Genomic DNA, 20,722 nt, shown 5'->3' on the forward strand with positions numbered 1-20,722 from the left:
CACCTCCCCACCAATGGGGTGGGACCACGCCTGCTAGGCAGCGCAGCCGCGAGATTTCCGTTCTTTTCCCCTCGGAGGAAGCATTGTGCTGGCGAGTATTTCCGGGGGAGCCATTATAGGACGGACCCAACCGGACAGGGGAGCCGGAAGTACTGCGTTGAAGCCCATTGATCGCACCACGGGGATGCTTGGTGGACAGAGAGCGGCCAGTGCCGGACGGGAGCGGAGCGGCGACTCCGCGAAGACACCGAGCTAGGCGAGAGGAGCTGTAAAGGGGAGCGACACCCGTCTCGTGCGGATTACGCTGACCAACACCGCCCCCCTCCAGCGGACCAGAGGGCCCCCTCGCAGTGCACACGCTTCCCGGCAAGGGGAAGAGCTGATCTTCCTTGTGCCTCCTCGACATAAAAGAGGTGACCTAGTGAGTGGAGACTTGATTCCTCCTCCCCCCCCCAGGCCTGGCGAGCAGAGGGCGCTGAAACGCCCCTGCTCTGTGGTGGGCAAAGGCGAGCAGCCCCGTCCCTGGGAAGCCTGGACGTGAGTAGAGTGGCGTATGCACATCCCGCGCTGGCCTGCGGTGGGCGGAGCTGGGAACTTGCGTCCCCAGTGAGTGACAGTGCGCAGGAGCTTCTCTTTGCCGTTACAAGGTTGTTGGGGAACAGTGGAGCCCCCCCTCCAAAAAAATTCCGGACTTCGTGTGCAACATGAGCCCAACCATCTCTTACAAGGACAGCAGCCGGCAGCGCCGGCCTGGCAGCTACCACCAGTCCATGGACATGGAGATTAAGCCTCCACCACCAGCTCTGTACATGGATAATCACACTGCGAGACCAGGAGAAGATGACACAGAGGCACTGCTCCAGGGATTTAACTCACCATCCTACATGGTATCCCGGGGATATCGGGCAGAACTGGGTAGTATCCTGCTCCTCCTTTTTCTGTATGTACTACAGGGTATCCCATTGGGGCTGGCAGGCAGCATCCCATTCATCTTGCAGAGCAAGAATGTCAGCTATAAGGACCAGGCTTTTTTCAGCTTTGTCTTTTGGCCTTTCAGTCTCAAGCTGCTCTGGGCCCCATTGGTGGATGCAGTCTACTTCAAGAGCTTTGGCCGCCGCAAGTCCTGGCTTGTGCCCACTCAGTACATCCTGGGGTTTTTTATGATGTACCTGTCCACACAGGTAGACTTCCTCTTAGGCGATGTGGAGGGCAAGAGTCCTGATGTGGTGGCCCTCACTGTGACTTTCTTTTTGTTTGAGTTCCTGGCTGCCACACAGGACATTGCTGTGGATGGCTGGGCACTGACTATGTTGTCCCGAGAAAATGTGGGCTATGCTTCCACTTGTAACTCTGTTGGCCAAACAGCTGGTTATTTCTTGGGAAATGTCCTGTTCTTGGCCCTTGAATCTCCCTCCTTCTGTAACAAATATTTGCGGTTCCAACCTCAACCCAAAGGAATTGTTACCCTTTCAGGTATCATCTATACTATATTGAAATTCAAATCATGATAGTTGTAATGGATTTTGGAACCTTCGACCTCTGTTTGTTTTAAAAGTGAATGTTATCCAGGTTGAAAATGACTGAAAGTTTTTTTGGTTTTTTTTAGGTGAAATGTGGGGTCTTAAGCTAGGTCCCAGTGGTTAAATGAGTGCAATTGGCAATCTCTGTAAAGAGGCTAAAAGGGATGGTCACTACCCCTTAAATTTAGAGGTCATCCTTCTAGCTCAGGGTTAAGGTATGCAGAATGTTTTGGGGAAACTTTGAAGTGTCATTACCTGTACATTTATAAGTATAGAGGAATTGCAGTTTTCAGAGCTGTCAAGTCAGCACTACTTTGAATTTTAAAGGTTCATTCTGTTTAGATCAAAATAATTTAAAGCTATTTTGAGCTGATCCTCTTTTAGACAAACATCATCTTTTTCTTTCTTGCTGTTTTTTCCCAAGATTATAAATCGTATTGTATTTGCATGAACAGTGTTACTCCTTTTATGGTAGCCCCAAAAATATAAATGTTCAGGACTAGATATACTAAGAATCTTTCCAAGCCTTATTAGTGGAAATGTAAATAACAATTTTTTTTTTTAAACCTCCTTCCTGAAAAACAGTATCCCTGAATCATGGCATAACAGTCTGTGGTATTGTCAGTCACTAGGCTCTGCGTTTTTGTTCTTAAGTATATGTAGGCTGTATTTATTATGTATGTTGCCCAGGTATTTCAGAAGTTGTTAAAGCATAAATATTTGTATGTGCTGTGACAACCTTGAGCATTGGCAACTAAACTTTCCAAGGAACTTGGATAGCTCAGAGGATCCGAATCTGAGCTATCCAGCTCAGGGAACCGGGAACTGTTCCAGGTCACTAGTCTAGTGTGGTCATGGTTAGTAGTGAACTGAAACTTTTAACATGGGTTGGCTGTTTGAGTTGGATGGTCACTCTTCATTTGTGGCTATATCACAAAAATGCCACCACATTTGGCACCCCATATGGCAGCCTCAGCAGAGAGGCTAAAGAACCTGAACTCTCCTCTTCTCTCTAGGGGTGGGCTTCTCAGTTAAGAGTTAACAGAGGTTTGTGCTGTCTGTCCACATGCTGTCCGTGTTCTGTGGATAAATGGGGGACTTCAGTCTGCAGGGTGTCAAGCTGGTCCCTTGCCCAGGTACTAACATTCTCATGGTTGGTTGGTAGGTATGGTTTGTTCATGAATGCTAATTTATATAGGAAAAATACTATCATACAGTGACAGTACTGCCCTGGGTGTTGCATACATGGCAATAGGCTTGTGTGTGCATTTTCCAAATGGAACTACGTATCCATGGTTTGGCGCTCTATCGTTTTCCACCCTGCAGCTTCCTTGTTTCCCCAGTTCTGACACTTTCCTGGCTCCTTCCACCATGATTTTGTGACAGGTTGTTCTCCTTCCAACAGTTGCTGGATAAGGTTGTGTGCTCCTCCTTTGCTAAGAAGGTTCATTTCTGCTCCACATACCCACAATGTTCAGGTCACCTTAGATTACATGAATAGTATTATTTACAAAAGAGATCTGTGACTATCACAGAAACATTCATAAAAAAAATAACCAAACCTGTTCAACCTGTCCTTGAATTCTAAACTGGATGAGGGTGGGAAAAGCAAGTTACCTTAGTACACTTAATCATCAGCTAGGGAAATTTACATTTCTTTATGTTCAATCTCTCATCAAAATAAAATTTACACTAATTTAGGTTTAGAAATAAGACTTCTTTCATTAGTGTACTTACTTGGAAGTAATCAATGTCTTAAATGTTGGCAGTAGCAAGAAACCTTAGTCATTTATTGGTTGGACATAATTTTAATGACTGTAGAATAGGATTCATAAGGATGATTAGGTTAATAACTGCTTAATTGCCCCAATATGTTTCACTGAACTTTTATCATTATGGAATACTGTCACTAAGTGTAATTCATTTATGTGCTCTCTTAAATACAGGCTTACTAGCCTTTAAGTGATATTTTTAAAAAGATTTTTCACATTTCCCCCCCTCTGCATACTGATCCGTAGTGGACATTTTGGATGGAAGGATATGTTGCTTTTACCAAGTTAAATTTAAGATTTCCAATCTTAATTAACAGTTCATTGATTTTCATTTGTTTCTGCATACTTTTCTCAGCTAAACTAATCACTGCAGCTGGTGCAAATTGACTTGATTAGAAGCATGTGTATAAAATAGGAATATCTTTGATTACAGTTTTGAGCATTATCTCAATCCTAGTAAATTGGTCTAGCACTGCAATAGCAACTGTCTGCCCTGTGGCACCTTTTTCCACTAGTACCACAGTGCAGTTTTTGTACATGCTGAGACCACTATTAGTACAGCACAATGAAAACTGTATATTTTACATCATATAAAAAATCATTTGAGGCCCCTGTGTTTTTTTTTCTGGAAGAGGAGGAGGAATCTAAGAAGTTGGGACTAACTAAATCAGCAATGTAGGCTTGTCAAACCACATGGCCTTTTCCTTTTTACTGAAATATTTGAAGCATTATGGAGGGAAACATTATGGAGGCAGCAAATAAGAGAAACAGTTTAAATGATCTTCTTCTCTCCCCTCTGACCCAGAAATACTAAGATGTGGTAAAGCTGTGCTGTAGGCCCTTCACGCAGTGTACTGTCTAGTTATATGCCAGGGGAGTTGTCCAGAATCAGGAGGACATAAGGGTGGCGGAAGGCTGCCTTACCCTTTTCCCTGGCTATCCTACACCTCTAAAAGGCGCAGTACAGATATCACCTTAGGTGAACTAATTTACAGTACTTGATTGTTTTAATAATTCAGAAAGTTACCAATCTTTTCCTTCCTTTTAAAACAAAATCTATTAATATAATTCCCCCTCCAGTGACAGTGCAAGTATTGTAGTATAGTGAATTTTTAATTGACTGTTTTGTACCATCTTTCATCTTTAAAGTGGATCTTACACACTTTAAACTTCTTGTGATATAAGTAAATATAATCCTCATTTTGTTGGTGTAGAACTGAGGCACAGAGAAGTTATACTGTGTATCCCCTTGAGTTAATGTCTGTGATAGAACCGAGAACAACATTCAGAATTCTCAGATTTCAGAGTAGCAGCCGTGTTAGTCTGTATTCCCAAAAAGAACAGGAGTGCTTGTGGCACCTTAGAGACTAACAGATTTATTTGAGCATAAGCTTTCGTGAGCTACAGCTCACTTCATCGGATGTGAAATAGATTTCCCGAAAGTTAAGTATCCTCACACCTTGTCAACTGTCTAAATGGGCCATCTTGATTATCACTACAAAAGTGTTTTTTTCTCCTGCTGATAATAGCTCATCTTAACTAACTAGCCTCTCGCAGTTTGTATGGCAACTTCCAACTTATCTGTATGTATATATATTTCTTCTTACTCTATGTTCCATTCTATGCATCCGATGAAGTGGGCTGTAGATGTCTAACTGGTGGCTAACTGGTCTCATTACAGGGATGTATATACAAACATCCCTGTAAAGACACCAGTTAGCCATTTTTTCCTGCAGGTAATGTGGAGAACAAACAGTTACAGAGTTAGGAACATTTTATGTCAGTTTTGGGGGGTTACATGAGTTTTAATGCTATTGATACTCATGATTGGTATGATTGTAATTCCCATCTACTAAGGTATTGTGTATATTTCCCATATTGAGCTACTAATTAACAAAATGTAGACAGTGATATATTTGAATTATGATGAGGTAATTTAATTTCAGATTTCCTATTTTTCTGGGGAGCTGTCTTCTTAATAACTACTACTTTAGTTGCCCTCTTGAAAAAGGAAAACAAGGAAGTAACACCATCAAAAGAAGAAACAAAGGGCATTACTGATACGTACAAACTGCTCTTCTCGATAGTAAGAATGCCAGCAGTTCTTACTTTCTGTATCCTGATTTTAACAGCAAAAGTGAGTAAACATACGTATGAATAATAATTGATAACATGTGGGCCATATTTTCAAACTGTATTCCCCTTTCATGGCAGAAAATTTTTTTTCACTGTTTACTTGTTGCAAATTATCTAAAGTGTGCGTAATTCTTGTTTTTAAGTAGAGTTGTACAAAAGACTTGCATCTAAACCTCCCTTTTTTAATGATTTGATATGAATTAGGCAGGAAGACTCTATTTTAATCATGGTTTTCTACGTAAGAGTGCATTCTTGTTGGTTGTTATAACTTGAATACATATTCTTCACAACTTTGAGATAAGATGTAGGTTTCATTTTTAGAAGGTACACACTACACATTGTTAAACCATGATTTATTTTGAAAACTTTTCAGATTAGTTTTATAGCTATATCAGAAAATGAATGATTGTTTGGTTATTTCATTTACCAAAGGTAATTGAAGCAGATATTTATGAAGTCCTTGGGAGGTGAGCTATCTCCAATTCAACAGATCAATCATTAGTATTTGGAGGATTTTCTTGCCATGGTGTATTAGGAGGAGAACATCACCAGACAGACATTTAAATTATTTTATTTAACTAAAACAACAATGTTAAGTATTCTGGAATTTTTTTCTTCTACAGCAAACATATAATATTTTAACAAAACAAGCATATGACCCTCGCTTCTCGCATTTATCTCCAGACTTCTTCTCCTTGTCCAGATCTATTCCGCCCCTAATAATCTTCTATTAATTGAACTTTTTGAAACTTTGCACTTTTAGAGAGGAGAGGGATTGACTCTGAGTACATAAATTTGCAGAGGGACAATAGGGTTGAGGTCTGTTATTTCTCACGTATGTATGTATGTTTAAAAACGTTTTTTGCTGTTAACAAGCATGTTACTTCCGGAGACTCAAATCCACAGTTTGAGAACTGCAAAACTAAGCATCTCTGATGGTATCTTCTAGACTGAGCACTGAGTCCCATTAGTTGGATGGAAAGATTAACCTAAATAATCTATACAGAAGCCTGTGGAACCCCATAAGATTGGGTCCCTAATCCATGAACTATTGGAATTTATTTACAAAGCTTTTCTTAAACATTACATTGTCTCATACTATAGAATTAGAATTTATAATCCCTATTCCATGATGAGATATCTTTGAGCTGTAATGTATCTTAAGTAAAACTATCTTTAGATACGTGTTTTCCTCAAAAAGCATTTTATCAAAAAAATCCAATTTAAATAAAATCAGTTTGTTTATTTATTTTTAAATCATTGATTTTTATCCACCCTGGAATTAGGTACATTGTTTACAATATGTAAAGACATTTTTTTTAAAATTAGAGTTGCAACACAATTTTCTTTGAGGTTTGTGTGAACTTCTGATTGTATCTCCAGTATATTTTGTATTTCTGATTGTATCTCCAGCAAGGCTGTTTCCTCTAATTTTGGAATTCTAAAATCTGATCTGCAATTTGGAGAATGCTTGGGTATTTGCAGGGTCTTTGGAATTCTGTGGCACTGTCGGTTTAATTTCTATTGCAAATAAAATTGTGCAATGTACTTTTCTTTAGTTTTATATTGATAGTCTTCATTGTTACCTTCAGCATTCATATGACCAGGAAATTTGTTGCTGCTTTTAACTTTCTCAGTATGGCCTTGATCCTACAATAAGCAGTGTGCAAGTGCAGGAGTCCTCCCATGCAGAATTTGCAACAGGGTTGGATCTATATTTGGAAGTGAACTATAGCGGGGGAAAAAAGAAAATTGTAGTTCATGTTAAGTGCCAAATTACTCAGTATTAATGAATATTTGGAGAAATTTAATTTTGATAGTTTAGCAAAGTTTGTCATTGGCTTTCAGGATTTTATTCTCTTTATAACTTACATTGCAGGTTGGCTTCTCAGCAGCGGATGCAGTAACAGGACTTAAATTGGTGGAAGAAGGAGTACCTAAAGAACACTTAGCTCTACTAGCTGTTCCAATAGTACCTTTACAGATAATATTGCCTCTGATCATCAGCAAATACACAGCAGGTCCACAGCCACTGAACACATTTTACAAAGCCATGCCTTTTAGGTAAAAAAGTAGATGATAGATTTTAACTTTGCATGTTTATACAATGTATTTGAATTGTGTAGTTTGAATAAATAAAAATAATATGATGTGAATTGAAGGTTGTACTTTTCAAACATACAGACATAAAGAATTATGCAAGTTAAGATTCTCATAGTAAACTTGCTCACGTTTCAGGGCACAATTTTTACCTCCAATACACCTGTGCAACTTCTGTTGAAGTCAGTTAGTGTTGGACATGTATATTTGAAAGCAGAATTACACTGCTTTTGCTTTAAGCAAGGTGTACATCTGACAGTACAGGGTGATATTCTTCCACCCTTACTCGAGTAGTACCTTACTCTACAATTAGTTTCACTAAAGTCAGTGGCTGTATTTGTATAGCAAGGTACTTCTCAGTGGTAAGGATGGCAAAATCTGGCCCATAACTAGTAATCCAAAATATTTCATCTGCTAAATCCTACTTGATATACTCATGCTAGTAGTCCCATATACCTCACTGGGTTCAGTTGTGAGAATAAGGGAAATGGTAGTCGGCCTATTTATGCAATATGGGTGCATCAAGGATGAGAAACTTAACATTTGCATTTTATGTCTCTTAAATGTCTAAAATTGTCACACAGTAGTCTAGTATTTTAATACCTCTTTAAATTGTAGAAAAAGGGAATTAGATTCTGCTGATTTCACTGTGTACTTCCATGGTTGCAGCACCGTCAAACAAATAGAACTCCACAGTGATGCAACAGCACAAACCACATCTATGCAACTAATATCAATACTGTGTATTTGTTCAGTAATTCAATAAATAGTAAAATTTCAATTTTCTGAATATAAAGTTCCGCCATTTTTTCAGGATATATATGCACAAAAGTCTTACTCTTTTTTTTCCTGCAGTTTAAAAAAGGTATTTCTTTTGCTCTTGCATAACTGAAAAGTGAATAAGTAGTCTTTTTTTGCTCCAAATTTAAAAAAAACAAACAGACCCTTAGCTAAGTTGTGTGGTTGCTTTCACCCAAAAGAGAACTTTCTGATAGTAATGAGCATTTGAAAATGGAGAGGGTTATTTCTGGAGACTTTCCATAACCTTAGCTATACCATTCACAGCCAAGCAAAACTAGCTTCGTACGAAATGTTTATAACTTCAGTTGATATATACATACACACAAATGAATTTAAAAACAGTTGGTGTCCATCTTAGAATCATTTTTAGGTATATTTGAAATAAGTTTTTACTATAATCTTTCAGATAAATGGATTCACATCACTAACTATTTTAAAAAGCATCTTTGCTCACACATGAATGCTATAGATTTTGCAAGATATGCAGTGATTCATGTCCACATATTTAAATTCAGAAGCTAAAAATTAGTCTTTTCCCCTCTGTTACAGGTTACTGATAGGCTTGGAATTTGCTCTTTTGGTTTGGTGGACTCCTAAAGTACAACATGAAGGAGGATTTCCTATCTATTACTATATTGTGGTGTTGCTGAGTTATGCTTTACATCAGGTAACAAGTTGCTACATTTTGTTGTCATAAAGATAGAATTTTTCTGCAGGGGGCATGAATGGACTATCTTTATAACTTATCCTCTTGTAAAAATATAATTATCTGGCTTTGTCCTCATCTTAATTATACTGGTGCTTTTATAATGGGAGACTGAAATAAAGTTATGAAATGGAGTTAACTAATAACTCCATTTTATAATCCTAGTTAACTGAATAACAAAACCCATGCAGTAGAACAGATCAATCAGCCTGCTCAGAGGATTTCTCTTTGCTCTAGTGTGGTTCATCAGAGATTTCTTGCCACATTTTTATTCACTAGATCAGCTTTTTTTTTCTCCAGCAATTATTTTTCTGAAAGTGAGCTAAAGAATCCCATTTGAATAGGAGTCAGGGGAACCATTTTCCTTTGAGTCTGACCAACATGATGATTATGTAGTTCCATAAAAGTACACAGAAATTCATGTGAGATTCCTGCCCTAAAAAGCTTATAAAGTTGCATTTTATTGACTGATGGAAATAGCACAATTGGTTGAAAACAAAGCCTGTTGACTTCAGTGGGCTTTGAAATGGGGCCAATGTTTGTGAAGTGTCTTTAAAATAACCTCATTGACAACTCTGTATTTATTAAAGCATATTCAATCTGATCTATCATATCTGAAATCTATTTCAGATAATTCCAAAACATCTGAGGCTGGGTCTACATATATATGAGCCAAACCAAATGGCAAGATTTCCTCGTGTTGTTGAATGTAGACAAATCCTGACCACAAAGCAACATTTCTAGTGATTAACCGCACAGATCTCTGGAAGAACTGCAATAATATAAAATAAATGTTACTATATTTCAAGTAATATGTTTTTAGATTTAAAAACAGTTAAGAATAATTGAATCAATTTTATTATTTTTTCCCCCATCAGATTACGTTATACAGCATGTATGTTGCTATAATGGCTTTCAATGCCAAAGTTAGTGATCCATTGATTGGAGGAACATATATGACGCTTCTAAACACTGTGTCGAATCTGGGAGGAAACTGGCCTGCTACGGTAGCTCTTTGGCTTGTTGATCCACTTACAGTGAAAGAGTGTATAGGCGCACAGGAACAGAGTTGTGGAACTACAGCTGCTGCAGAAGTAAGTTTGGAAAGTGTGATGGTCTCCACTCTGATGTGTCTAAATATTATAATAATGGTTTCTCTTAATGTGTCTTGCACATTCAAAGGCCTTCAAAATGTCTCAGAGAATCCTAGAAGATTAGGGTTAAAAGAGACTACAGGAGGTCATCTAGTCCCCCCTGCTTAAGGCAGGACCAATCCCCAACTAAATCATCCCAGCCAGGGCTTTGTCAAGCCGGGCCTTAAAAACCTCTAAGGATGGAGATCCCACCACCTCCCTAGGTAACCCATTCCAGTGTTTCACCACCTGCCTAGTGAAATAGTGTTTCCTAATATCCAACCTAGACCTCCCCCACTGCAACTTGAGACCATTGCTCCTTTTTCTGTCATCTGCCGCCACTGAGAACAGCCTAGCTCCATCCTCTTTGGAACCCCCCTTCAGGTAGTTGAAGGCTGTTATCAAATTCCCCCTCACTCTTCTGTAGACTAAAAAAGCCCAGTTCCCTCAGCCTCTCCTCATAAGTCATGTGTCCTCAGCCCCCTGATCATTTTCGTTGCCCTCTGCTGGACTCCCTCCAATTTGTCCACATCCTTCTTGTAGTGGAGGGCCCAAAACTGGACGCAGTACTCTAGATGTGGCCTCCAGGGCCGAATAGAGGGGAATAATCACTTCCCTCGATCTGCTGGCAATGCTCCTTCTAATACAGCCCAATATGCAATAAGCCTTCTTGGCAACAAGTGCGCAATGCTGACTCATCCAGCTTCTCATCCGCTGTAATCCCCAGGTCCTTTTCTGTAGAACTGCTGCCTAGCCAATTGAAGGCCAGCCTGTAGCGGTGCATGGGATTCTTCCATCCTAAGTGCAGGACTCTGCTCTTGTCCTTGTTGAACCTCATCAGATTTTTTTTGGGGGGGGGGAGGTCCCAATCCTCCAATTTGTCTAGGTCACTATGGACCCTATCCCTACCCATGTCCAGTTGCTTTTTATATTCCACTAACATGAAGTTTGATTTTTCTACTGAATCTACTCTTCAGTTATTAAACACACACATATGCTCCTGGTGGAAAACTACTTCTTCAGGATGTTTACTACTTTCTTTATAACTGGGGGGAAGGGAGAAGAGACAGGAAAATAAGAATAAGAGGCTTCTCAGGGATGCAATGAAGGACTGGATTAGTAGCAGGAGTACAGAGGATGTGGTTACACCCCTCAAGCCTGGGTGGATCAGGATTTTGTAGTTTGGAATGTTGTGATTAGGTGCTTTTTAATTATTTTTGGCAGGATATTTCCCCTTCCTCCTCCTCCTCCCCCCACCCCCCATTGCTTTTCCTCTCTTTCCTCCTCAGTGGGTTTTCTGTTTTATCACCTTCTGATTCTTTCTTTCTAATTTGACTTTTTCTTTACTTCCCCCATTTTTGATCATCCCATCTTCCTGACCATATGATGTTTCACTGCTTCTAGAGCAGTGAAATTGGCTCCACTCCCCCTCTCTCTAATGCTCTCGTGGATGTTCTGGAGAATAGAACACGCTGTGCTACTGCACACAGGGTAGAGCAAAACAGCACAAGCAAGTAAAGAACTTTGGGGAAATGAGGGCTTCAAATTCACGTCTTTGCTGAAGCAAGAAATAACTGGCATCTTATGACTCACTTGCTTTAGTCAAACCCCTTGTTGCTCATGGCTCAAACTTCACCATAGAATGCTCTTATGTATGTAGAATACTGTTTGGGCTGTAGAAGCACACTGATTGCACAAAGCATTCTAGGGATATAAATATTGGATCCAAACAATAGGTATGGAGTAAAGCAGGATTTCTTTAAACCAGAGCAACTCTCCATTCTGGAAAAAAATTGATTCCAGCCCTGATAAATCTGAGATTCCTAGGTATACCTCTCTTCATTCCTGTTACTAATTAGATCTCCCATCCTCTTGCCCTCCTCCCTGAAATAGGTGAGTGAATCTCTTCCTCCTCCAGTCCGTTTCCAGGTCTCCCCCACTTGTATCGTTCCCTTTTGCTTCCCTGTCCACGTGTTGCTGGTCTGGACAGCACTTCAGAAAAGGGGGTTTGCTTTCAGTACTCTCTCATTCCTGTTAAATGCATAGTGACTGCAATGAATTTGCACTATAAACACTTTTTTTGGGGGGGCGGGAGGGAGTGCTTTTTAAAAGGTATAAGGAAATATGCTCAAGATGTGCTTCGTAGGCATAGCCATAGATACCAAGAATAGTTGTAGACAAAATGAATACATAATGTTGTAGATCTGCAGACAATATAATGAGAGGTCTGTAATGCAGTATAATGCAAGAGTTTGACTTCCAGAAATGAGTCTAGGCTTCTGAAATATGAACGTTTTTTCATGGGCTTTGGAATACTGATTGCAATTTTTCCATCTGTATGCAATGCACAAGCTGGGCATAGTGGTTTTTGGTGTTTTTTTTTTTTTTTTGGTAACTGAATTGATCCCCAGGCCTGTATGCCCCCATTGCCCAAAGCACATGGGGATAGAAGGTAATTTTAATAAACTCTGTAGGGTTGTTGACCATCCAAGAGGAAGGAGGGAGTGAATAATGAAGTGGAATCCAAAGATCTGTGGGTAATGAAGCCCCCAACCAAGAAGATCATAGTTGTTACTCAGGGTTGGCTCACTGCCCCATAAAGAAGGATTCTCTGACTAAGGTTTCCCCTCTGTGTTCCTTGTACTCATGCTCCCGTTGAATGCCAGTCTATGGCTGCCCTCTGTGACCCTACTCTGGAGGTGGGAACACCGATAACTGTGGCAGTCTTGGTGTAGGTACTTTATTGTATTGGAGAAGATATACTTTGTGCGGCCCATCTCCCTATACTGATTGTTTTTCTTCTTGGCCAAGAAACTCATGGGGGAGGGGCGGGGGGGAGGGGTAAAGGCAACTATGGAGGGTAGCACAATTGGGAATCTAAAATGTGTGCTTGTTTAAAATATACTTAGATAACAGCAAAAGTCCTTTCTGTATTTGAATTTTAAGCACTTGTCTCACTATAAAGAAATACTGGGCAAATGTTTCAATTTGTTTAATAAATATGTTTGTTTCTCTCTCAGCACTGTACAGAACTTGGTGGTTCTTGTGTTACGATGCTGGATGGTTATTATGTAGAATCCATAATCTGCGTTGCTCTGGGATTTTTCTGGTGGTTCCTCCTTGGGTCAAAACTTAAAAAGCTGCAAGATGAAGGACAATCTTCATGGAAATGCAAGAGGACCAACTGATGTAATTTAAATACTGGATGGAACTAGCAAATTGTTAGAGCTTAATTTTAGTGCAGAGACATTTCATACTCATTAAACAGGAGTATACATATTTTTAAAATGCCAAATGGCTGGGAAAACTAAGACCACTAAAAGTGGCATTTGTGTATGCAATACCATTTGCTCTATGTGAAAATCTAGTTAAGGTCAGAAAAGTAATTCTCAAAAATGGCAAGTTTGTACTACACATTTATGTCCTCATGGCTGCCTTTATCTGTTTAGACAAGCAACACTTAAATTGCAGTGCAGTAGCTATAGAAGAGCAAACTGTTCCACACATATACATCTCAAAATCAGCATTTTCAGCAAAGTTCTATGTTCTCTTTATATATAAAAAAAAAAAAAGTTAAGCAGAAACAATTTTGGCTTGATCAATTAACAAGTTGGCCTTGGCAGTGCTGTCATTTAAAAGAATATTTAATTTTGTAAACTAAGCATATATAAACTAGCAGTGATTGAGGAAGAATAAATGTAGAACACACATGTCATTTTCTTATCACTTTCCTGACCACAACCACACTTCGATGGATCAAACTGTGTTTAAAAGCCTCTCTTAAATGTATTTTCAGGCTTTTATAAGCTTTAAAGATTTATAAGAAACATAACATTTTTTATAGATTTGAAAGTTATGCCTTTTAATTTATTGTCTCCTCTTGTTTCAAGGCACTTTGTTTCAAAAAGTAAATCAACTGGTTTTTCTTTTTTTTTTTTCCTTTTCAGTAAAACTAGTATGAGGTGGGATTTATGTGATGGGTGCCGCACAATGCCCTTAGTAAGCCTTGAGTGTTGAAGGGTCAGATCGAGTGTTGAAGCTTTTGTGCATTAAAGGCTAAGCTTCAAAATAATAAAAGCTGGCGTAATCCTGACTGGGTTCTGTTTGCATTTGTGAGGGAGAAATGTGACTAGCTGTATAGCTCTTGTATTACGAGAGAATTGGAACATACAGATTAGAAAATGAGTGAGAAGTCATAAACATTTATGTATAGCCCAAAGAGAAGGGTGAACAAAAGACATTCAGTGCCTTTGAAAGATGTAGTGTGTGGTGGTGATAAAATTGCTCATTACACACATTAATCAGTTAAGAAATAGATTGTAACTAACTGTACCAAGCAAGATATGTTGCATCATCTACAACAATTCCTTCAAAAACTCATAAACTGGTACTTTGTAATTGAGATTTGCTTGCTACATTCAGTATCAGATGAATCAGTTTCTTGAGTGCCTTAATGACGCACAGTGTGCTGTATATCCAATGAAAAGGCACCTATATATTTTGTTGGATGTATGTTATACATCATTACTTCAATTGAATGATATTAAAAATACCTTGTAAAGGTATGACAGGTAGGTTAATATCCGATTCCTTATAATACACAATTAAATATCAGATGTTCCACCTGTCTTGTGTGCTTTTAATATTTTTAAAGGAAACCATTTTTTGCTGAAATATAAATTAACATTAATTCTTGATTCTAATTGAATTACGAGTAAACATAAAGGTAGGGTTTTTGTTCAGGTCTGGGGAGTAAAAGATTATTGATAACAGTTGGGAGGGAAGGTTTGTTTGTTTCAGTACTAAAGATTGCTCCCCTACCTCCTCTCACCCTCCTCGTCACCTCCACCCCCAATAAAAAAAATAAGCTTGCATTCAGCTGGATGTCATCAGAGAACACAGAAGCGCAGAATTGAGAAATAGCTGGAGTTATGAACTCCAGTTTCCTCTTGCTGCAGTGTGTTGGTCCAGTTTAGCAATAGCACATTATCCGTATTTTAATTCTCTTAAAATAACTGATTAAGAAATCAAGCCGACTTACTTGAATATAAAAGCACAGCTCTCGCATGAAATATTTTCATTTTCCAAAATCTTTTAGATAAAGCTTAAATTATTTGCATTAATTTCAACCCATTACTGTCTTCTGGATAAGTGCAAACAGAACATACTGCCGGGTTTAGTAGCATAGGAAAGCAGTTGTCGGTTTCAGCCATGACCAAAAGTCCTCTAATGGCTTGAATGTGGCTTTTACTTTTTCCCTGCTTTTACAAAAACTTATGGACTGCAGAATATATACAACTAAATGCAGAAATTTTTACAGTTGGCCCTCCTTTTGCAATTCTGTATTACTGATTCTACATGTGCCAAGGTGATTCTTATTAATAAAATGTTTTGTATTTGAAGTAGCTTAATCATCAGAGCATCTTTTCAATTTCTAAATAAAACCGAAAACCAAAATCAGTAGTAAAACAAAGTAATGTATTTGAAATGTACTTTCTTTAGGTAAAAGACATAGTTTAATAACTACTTGCAATGTCTGGTCTGTCAAATGAAGGACTATCTTGTGCTGTGTTTTAACATTGCTTAAATTGGAAATGCTGCAGTTATAATATTTGAGTGGCAGATTGCTAAATGATCCTGTTAACGGTACATTTTTTTCTCTCATAAAGAGGAATAAATTGTTGTTTTGAAGGGGAAGAATTAACATCTAAAAAATATAACACCAGATCAGAGATGCTAAAAATGGTAGCTACGTTTTATTAAGATCTAGATGTGCACAGATTTCAACTGGAATGATAACTTACTATTTAATATTTAAATGGGAAATTGGGGAAAGTGAAGCACATTCTAGGTACTATTATGTGGAAACATTGCATAATGTAAATGGGTAAATATATTGCCTCTTAGTCAATAGATGTTTTATGGCACCAAGTAAATAAACTTTTTTCCACAGCACACCTAGGGAGCAGAATGACTAGTGATCTTTGTACACAGGCACATCTAGCTCATTAGTCTGAATCTAGTTCTGGATTGCAGTGATCAAAAGTCCATTATCATTTATCCTCTATAATAAGGATCTCAGCCAAATAAGTTGGTGTTCTCAGACCCTTTCTTAGTAGGTAGGTGGTCTTGTCATAAATATTAAGCACTGTAGTTTAGCAGTCACAGCAAAGAGCTGAAGGATTGATAACTTCAGTTTACATGGCCTATCTGCTTTGTTTCCAGATCTCTCCAGAACAGAGTTGAGGTGCATTGGTTGGGTAGTGTGGAAATGTTCTTGTATTCATTTTGTAAAGAGATTTTAAAAAAAAAAAAAATCTAATGCTGTCAGTCTATTACCCTTTCACAAGCATTTAAACCTTTTTCCCTTTTAAATTAACAATTAGTGTCTCAAGTTGCTTAGAAATACTTTATTCTTAACTAGCACTCAAGTAGATTAATCTAGTACCAACTTTTGTGATGTACCAATAATAGCGAGTTTTCTGCAAAGTTTTAATATTTCAGTGTAGTTTTGTGAAATTACATTGAAAGCTACCTGAAAACAAACAACCAGTGATCTGAAATATGGTATAAATATATAAGTGACTGATAAAGGATGGTGTAGAGATCTCGAGTCTTAATAAAACAGGACAGGGAGATGTTAGACTGGGGGATCTCAACTTTCATGAGCCAGGCCTTCCCTCCTCCTGCCCCCCCCCTCTTTTTTTTAATATTGAAGCCTTGCTTCACAAAATGGGATTTTTCCAATGTAATCAGGATGGAACTGGACCTATTAATATATTGATTTCTAATAAAGGAGATGCTACTTTACATAAATCAGACAGCAAGATCAACAGACTAATTGTGCATAGGCTAGGAAACCTTGTAAAAGCATAAACCTTAATACCCACAAAGTTTTCAGGGCAGTATTTCTCAATGTCCGCATTAAAGAATGCTAGTGGGCTCTGCAACCCTGTGTACCAGGTCACATTGCCACTTCTTCAAATTTGGCCCAGATGACCCTCTGTTGTGATGGAGGGGTGACCAACCCTAATTTGAGTGGCTGCAATCCTGTGTGTCAGGACACAATGTTGCTCACTCCTGTGGTCGTAATGCCACTCATTCAGATTTGGCCTGGCCCTCCCCTTTGTCATGATTGAGGGGTGGCCGGGCAAAATTTGAGTGAGTGGCACTGTGAATGAGTAAGACTTGCTGCTGGCCCCACCCCTATGTTGAGAACTGCTGTCACACAGTCTATATTACAGGATGGATCTTAGTGCATTAATCCAACAAACTTTTTAGGATTCAATCCTGCAAGGTGCTGAGCACCCTCAACTCCCATTTGAAGACTGTAGGAGTTGAGGGTTTATAGCATCTTGCAGGACCAGTCAGAATTCTTAACATAACCATTTTTGCACATCATCTAAAGCTATGGCAAAGAGATGCTTTTAAGGCTGTCTGTACATGGTTGGGTGTGTGATATTTTATAACTTATTAAATATCATTCTGATATAAGTCACTACCTTGTAATTCTATCATGGAAAAATCCAGGTTTAGAGGATTTATATTTTGTGAACTCAACTTGATTTTTTTTCCACTACAAGTTAATTGAAATGTTGTAAAATGTTCAAACGTAACACAAATTTCAAAGAACATTTTTTCCAGTGAAAATCCTATAATACTTGGTTACTTCTAGTTCGTTACTAGATCTGCAAGGCTGAAATCTGTTGTGTGAAACATTTTAAGTTTGAACCCTCTACATAGCATTAAAAGGTTCTTGATACAGGAACACGAATACTCTTTTCATTGTTGCCTTGGTTTATAAGTTTGACTGAACTCTGTACTGTATCTGAAATGTCATGACCATATTGGTATTGTCTAATATACTGCTTTTTCCTGAGAAGCCTAAAACTGGTAATTTGAGATAGACCTGTAAGATATAAAAGTGGATATGGCCATTGTGTATAATGATTACTTCTGTACTGTTAATGAAAGCTGGTAGAATGTACTGCATAAATGAACCTCTTCATATTTAGCACTGGGGAGACGCGATTTCAGCAGTTGGCTGATATCCAGGAACTCTGGTTAAGAATGAATTTATTATGAAATTCAGTTACTGTTGAACTAATATTGGGAAAACAATAAAATAGTATGTGTATGCTGGAATATTCCAAAAACATTGTTTTTCTATTAAGTGTACTGTCCTGGAGATACATGTTAATAAATGGGGAGATTTAATAATTCTATGCAGTCTGCTTACGATACAAGAGAAATAAAGCACACAGTACTATTTTAAATTATTATTGTTTAAAGTAAATTAAAGTGAATATTAATCTTGTTAAACTGGAACAAAACTACAGTGGAACCATAACTAACATGCCCAGGGACCATTGTAAATGGCTGATTTTATTTAAAGTTACCTCCAAATCCATTTTGCTAAAATGAGAAACTATTGTTTTAAAAAATATTTTTGTTAAAGGATTCATTATTGTTTGTAGTGCTGTAGCTGTGTTGGTCCCAGGATATAAAAGAGACAAGGTGGATGAGGTGATATCTTTTCCTGGACCAACTTCTGCTGGTGGAAGGGACAAGCTTTTGAGTGTCACAGAGTTCTTCACTCTGAGGAAGAGCTCTGTGAAGCTTGAAAGCTTGTCCCTTCCACCAACAGAAGTTGGTCCACGAAAAGATATTGCCTCACCCATCTTGTGTCTCCAAGTTTATGAAGTCTGTTCTGGGACTCTTAAAATTGTTCTTATTAAAGTGTGACAAGACACCAGATGGTTACTTCCTTGCTCATCATTAAAATGCTGAATTTATGGAAACATTAGACTGGAAGATCTTTGGATTCATTTGTTCCACTTATTTCAATAATGTGATGCTACAATTTAAATGGTTTTTTAGGTATTTTGTGCATTTCACTTTGTTTTGCAATGAAAGCATTTCTTGAAATACTTTTTTTCTTTTTCAAATAAAGGATAATTAAATACAGACTTGCTGGTAACTGGTATTGGACCCCACTGAATAGCAGAAATTGGTAGTACAAATGCATTTGTATTACATACAACATTTGTTGTGGGGTCTTTCTAAGACTATCTCCAAATTGGCAGAAAGGATTTTGGCAATCTCTCTGAGCTTCAAATTATTCCTAAAAAGATTTCAGTTCTACTTCCTTCCCCTAACTTGTGGATGGTTGGAGAAAATTTAAAGGACTGTTACTTACAATGATGTTAATCAAGATTAACTTTGAAATCAATGAAGTTGCATTGTTGTAAAAACAGTGAGAATAACAAAGCCTGAACTTCTGAATGCTCTGGAACATTATGCTGGTTGGGGAGCAGCCACTATCTGTCTAGTTAGTACATACCTACAGTATCAGATTGCTTTTTCCCAGCTGGTGGGTAGATTCTACTTTTTATACTATTACTCTAAACCAGTGGGTCTCAGCCTTTTCAGACTACTGTACCCCTTTCAGGAGTCTGATTTGTTTTGTGTACTCAAGTTTCATCTCACTTAAAAACTACTTGCTTACAAAATCAGACATCAAAATTCAAAAGTACCACAGCACACTATTACTGAAAAATTGCTTACTTTCTCATTTTGTCTACTGAAATTTTAGTTCTGACTTCACAAGTGCTCTTACGTAGTCTGTTGTAAAACTAGGCAAATATTTAGATGAATTGATGTACCCCCTGAAAGACCTTTACTTACCCCCAGTTGATAACCACTGCTCTAAAAGTTACACTCTTCATAGCTCTTCCAAAAGCAAAACTATAGCTTTTAAAGATGACCTGTGATGGAAGAAAGTGGTTCTGTGCCCCTTTTCCTTTTTGTTGCTTTATCTGGTATACAGGTCTGAGAGGTATTTTTAAAGCTCTTTTTCTTCTGCTCGTTTACCATAGAAGTATAAGGAAAAAACTATGCTCTTGAGTTTTGTTGGAATTGTTCTTGGACCAGAGAAGTGGAGTGGGAGTTTTCTGTGCTTATTGGACAAAGGTGGGTGGTGGTAGATGCGTGGGTGGAATCTCTGACAGAGTAATCTTTCAACAGTTTGTCCAATGTTTGAGTTAAATAAGCATTAACAAAAACAAATAGTTCTAAATATATGAAATATCCTGTTCCTGCAGTAGTTCATGTCTCAGTTCCTTGGTTCCTGAGATATCATAATGCTATTATGTCTCCAGTCCTGCACAGAATCTCCCTGGAAGATAGGATAGACAACATTTGAATTTTTGTGTGTGCGGCAGGGGGAGTGGATATTTTGGTCTCCTTTATAGAACCATAGGACTGGAAGGAACTTCAAGAGGTCATCTAGTCTAGTCCCCTGCACTCATGGCAGGATTAAGTATTATTTAGACCATTCCTGGCATGTATTTGTCTAACCTGCTCTTAAAAATCTCCAGTGATGGAGATTCTATATCTATGTATTGTAAAGATGCCAAAAAAGGACAAAGATGCTATAGATTTCTCTACAGGTAACTTTAAAAGTAGCTGTTTATACTTTGCATTAGGAAGCTGGAATTTTTCTGTAACCCAGTATCTCCCACAATGCTGGACATCTGGGCTGCGCCTCTCCTT

At 38.3% G+C, this 20,722-nt stretch overlaps 1 protein-coding gene across 2 annotated transcripts; it reads left to right on the plus strand.

Annotated features, from left to right (window-relative positions):
- The first annotated feature begins 103 nt into the window (after nucleotides 1-103).
- On the plus strand, nucleotides 104-18,974 carry SLC33A1 (solute carrier family 33 member 1). Of its 2 annotated transcripts, XM_073359617.1 has the most exons (6): nucleotides 104-1,473; nucleotides 5,239-5,429; nucleotides 7,308-7,492; nucleotides 8,879-8,996; nucleotides 9,914-10,129; nucleotides 13,189-18,974. In XM_073359617.1, the coding sequence occupies exons 1-6, from the start codon at nucleotides 705-707 to the stop codon at nucleotides 13,354-13,356; spliced, it is 1,647 nt and encodes a 548-aa protein (XP_073215718.1). In that variant the 5' UTR covers nucleotides 104-704; the 3' UTR covers nucleotides 13,357-18,974. The 2 variants fall into 2 exon arrangements, with proteins under 2 accessions (XP_073215718.1, XP_073215719.1); XM_073359618.1 differs by lacking the exons at nucleotides 9,914-10,129; nucleotides 13,189-18,974 and adding an exon at nucleotides 9,666-9,906.
- Nucleotides 18,975-20,722: the final 1,748 nt, after the last annotated feature.

This window comes from Lepidochelys kempii, chromosome 9, assembly GCF_965140265.1.
Source record: "Lepidochelys kempii isolate rLepKem1 chromosome 9, rLepKem1.hap2, whole genome shotgun sequence".
NCBI lineage: Eukaryota > Metazoa > Chordata > Testudines > Cheloniidae > Lepidochelys > Lepidochelys kempii.

What these genes read in the sequence shown, in the direction of transcription:
- SLC33A1 (XM_073359617.1), top strand. Translation starts at nt 705, where the DNA reads ATGAGCCCAACCATCTCTTACAAGGACAGCAGCCGGCAGCGCCGGCCT. An exon ending in AGGAATTGTTACCCTTTCAG is followed by an intron (nt 1,474 to 5,238) that starts GTATCATCTATA and finishes ATTTAATTTCAG; the next exon opens with ATTTCCTATTTTTCTGGGGA. An exon ending in GAACTACAGCTGCTGCAGAA is followed by an intron (nt 10,130 to 13,188) that starts GTAAGTTTGGAA and finishes TTTCTCTCTCAG; the next exon opens with CACTGTACAGAACTTGGTGG.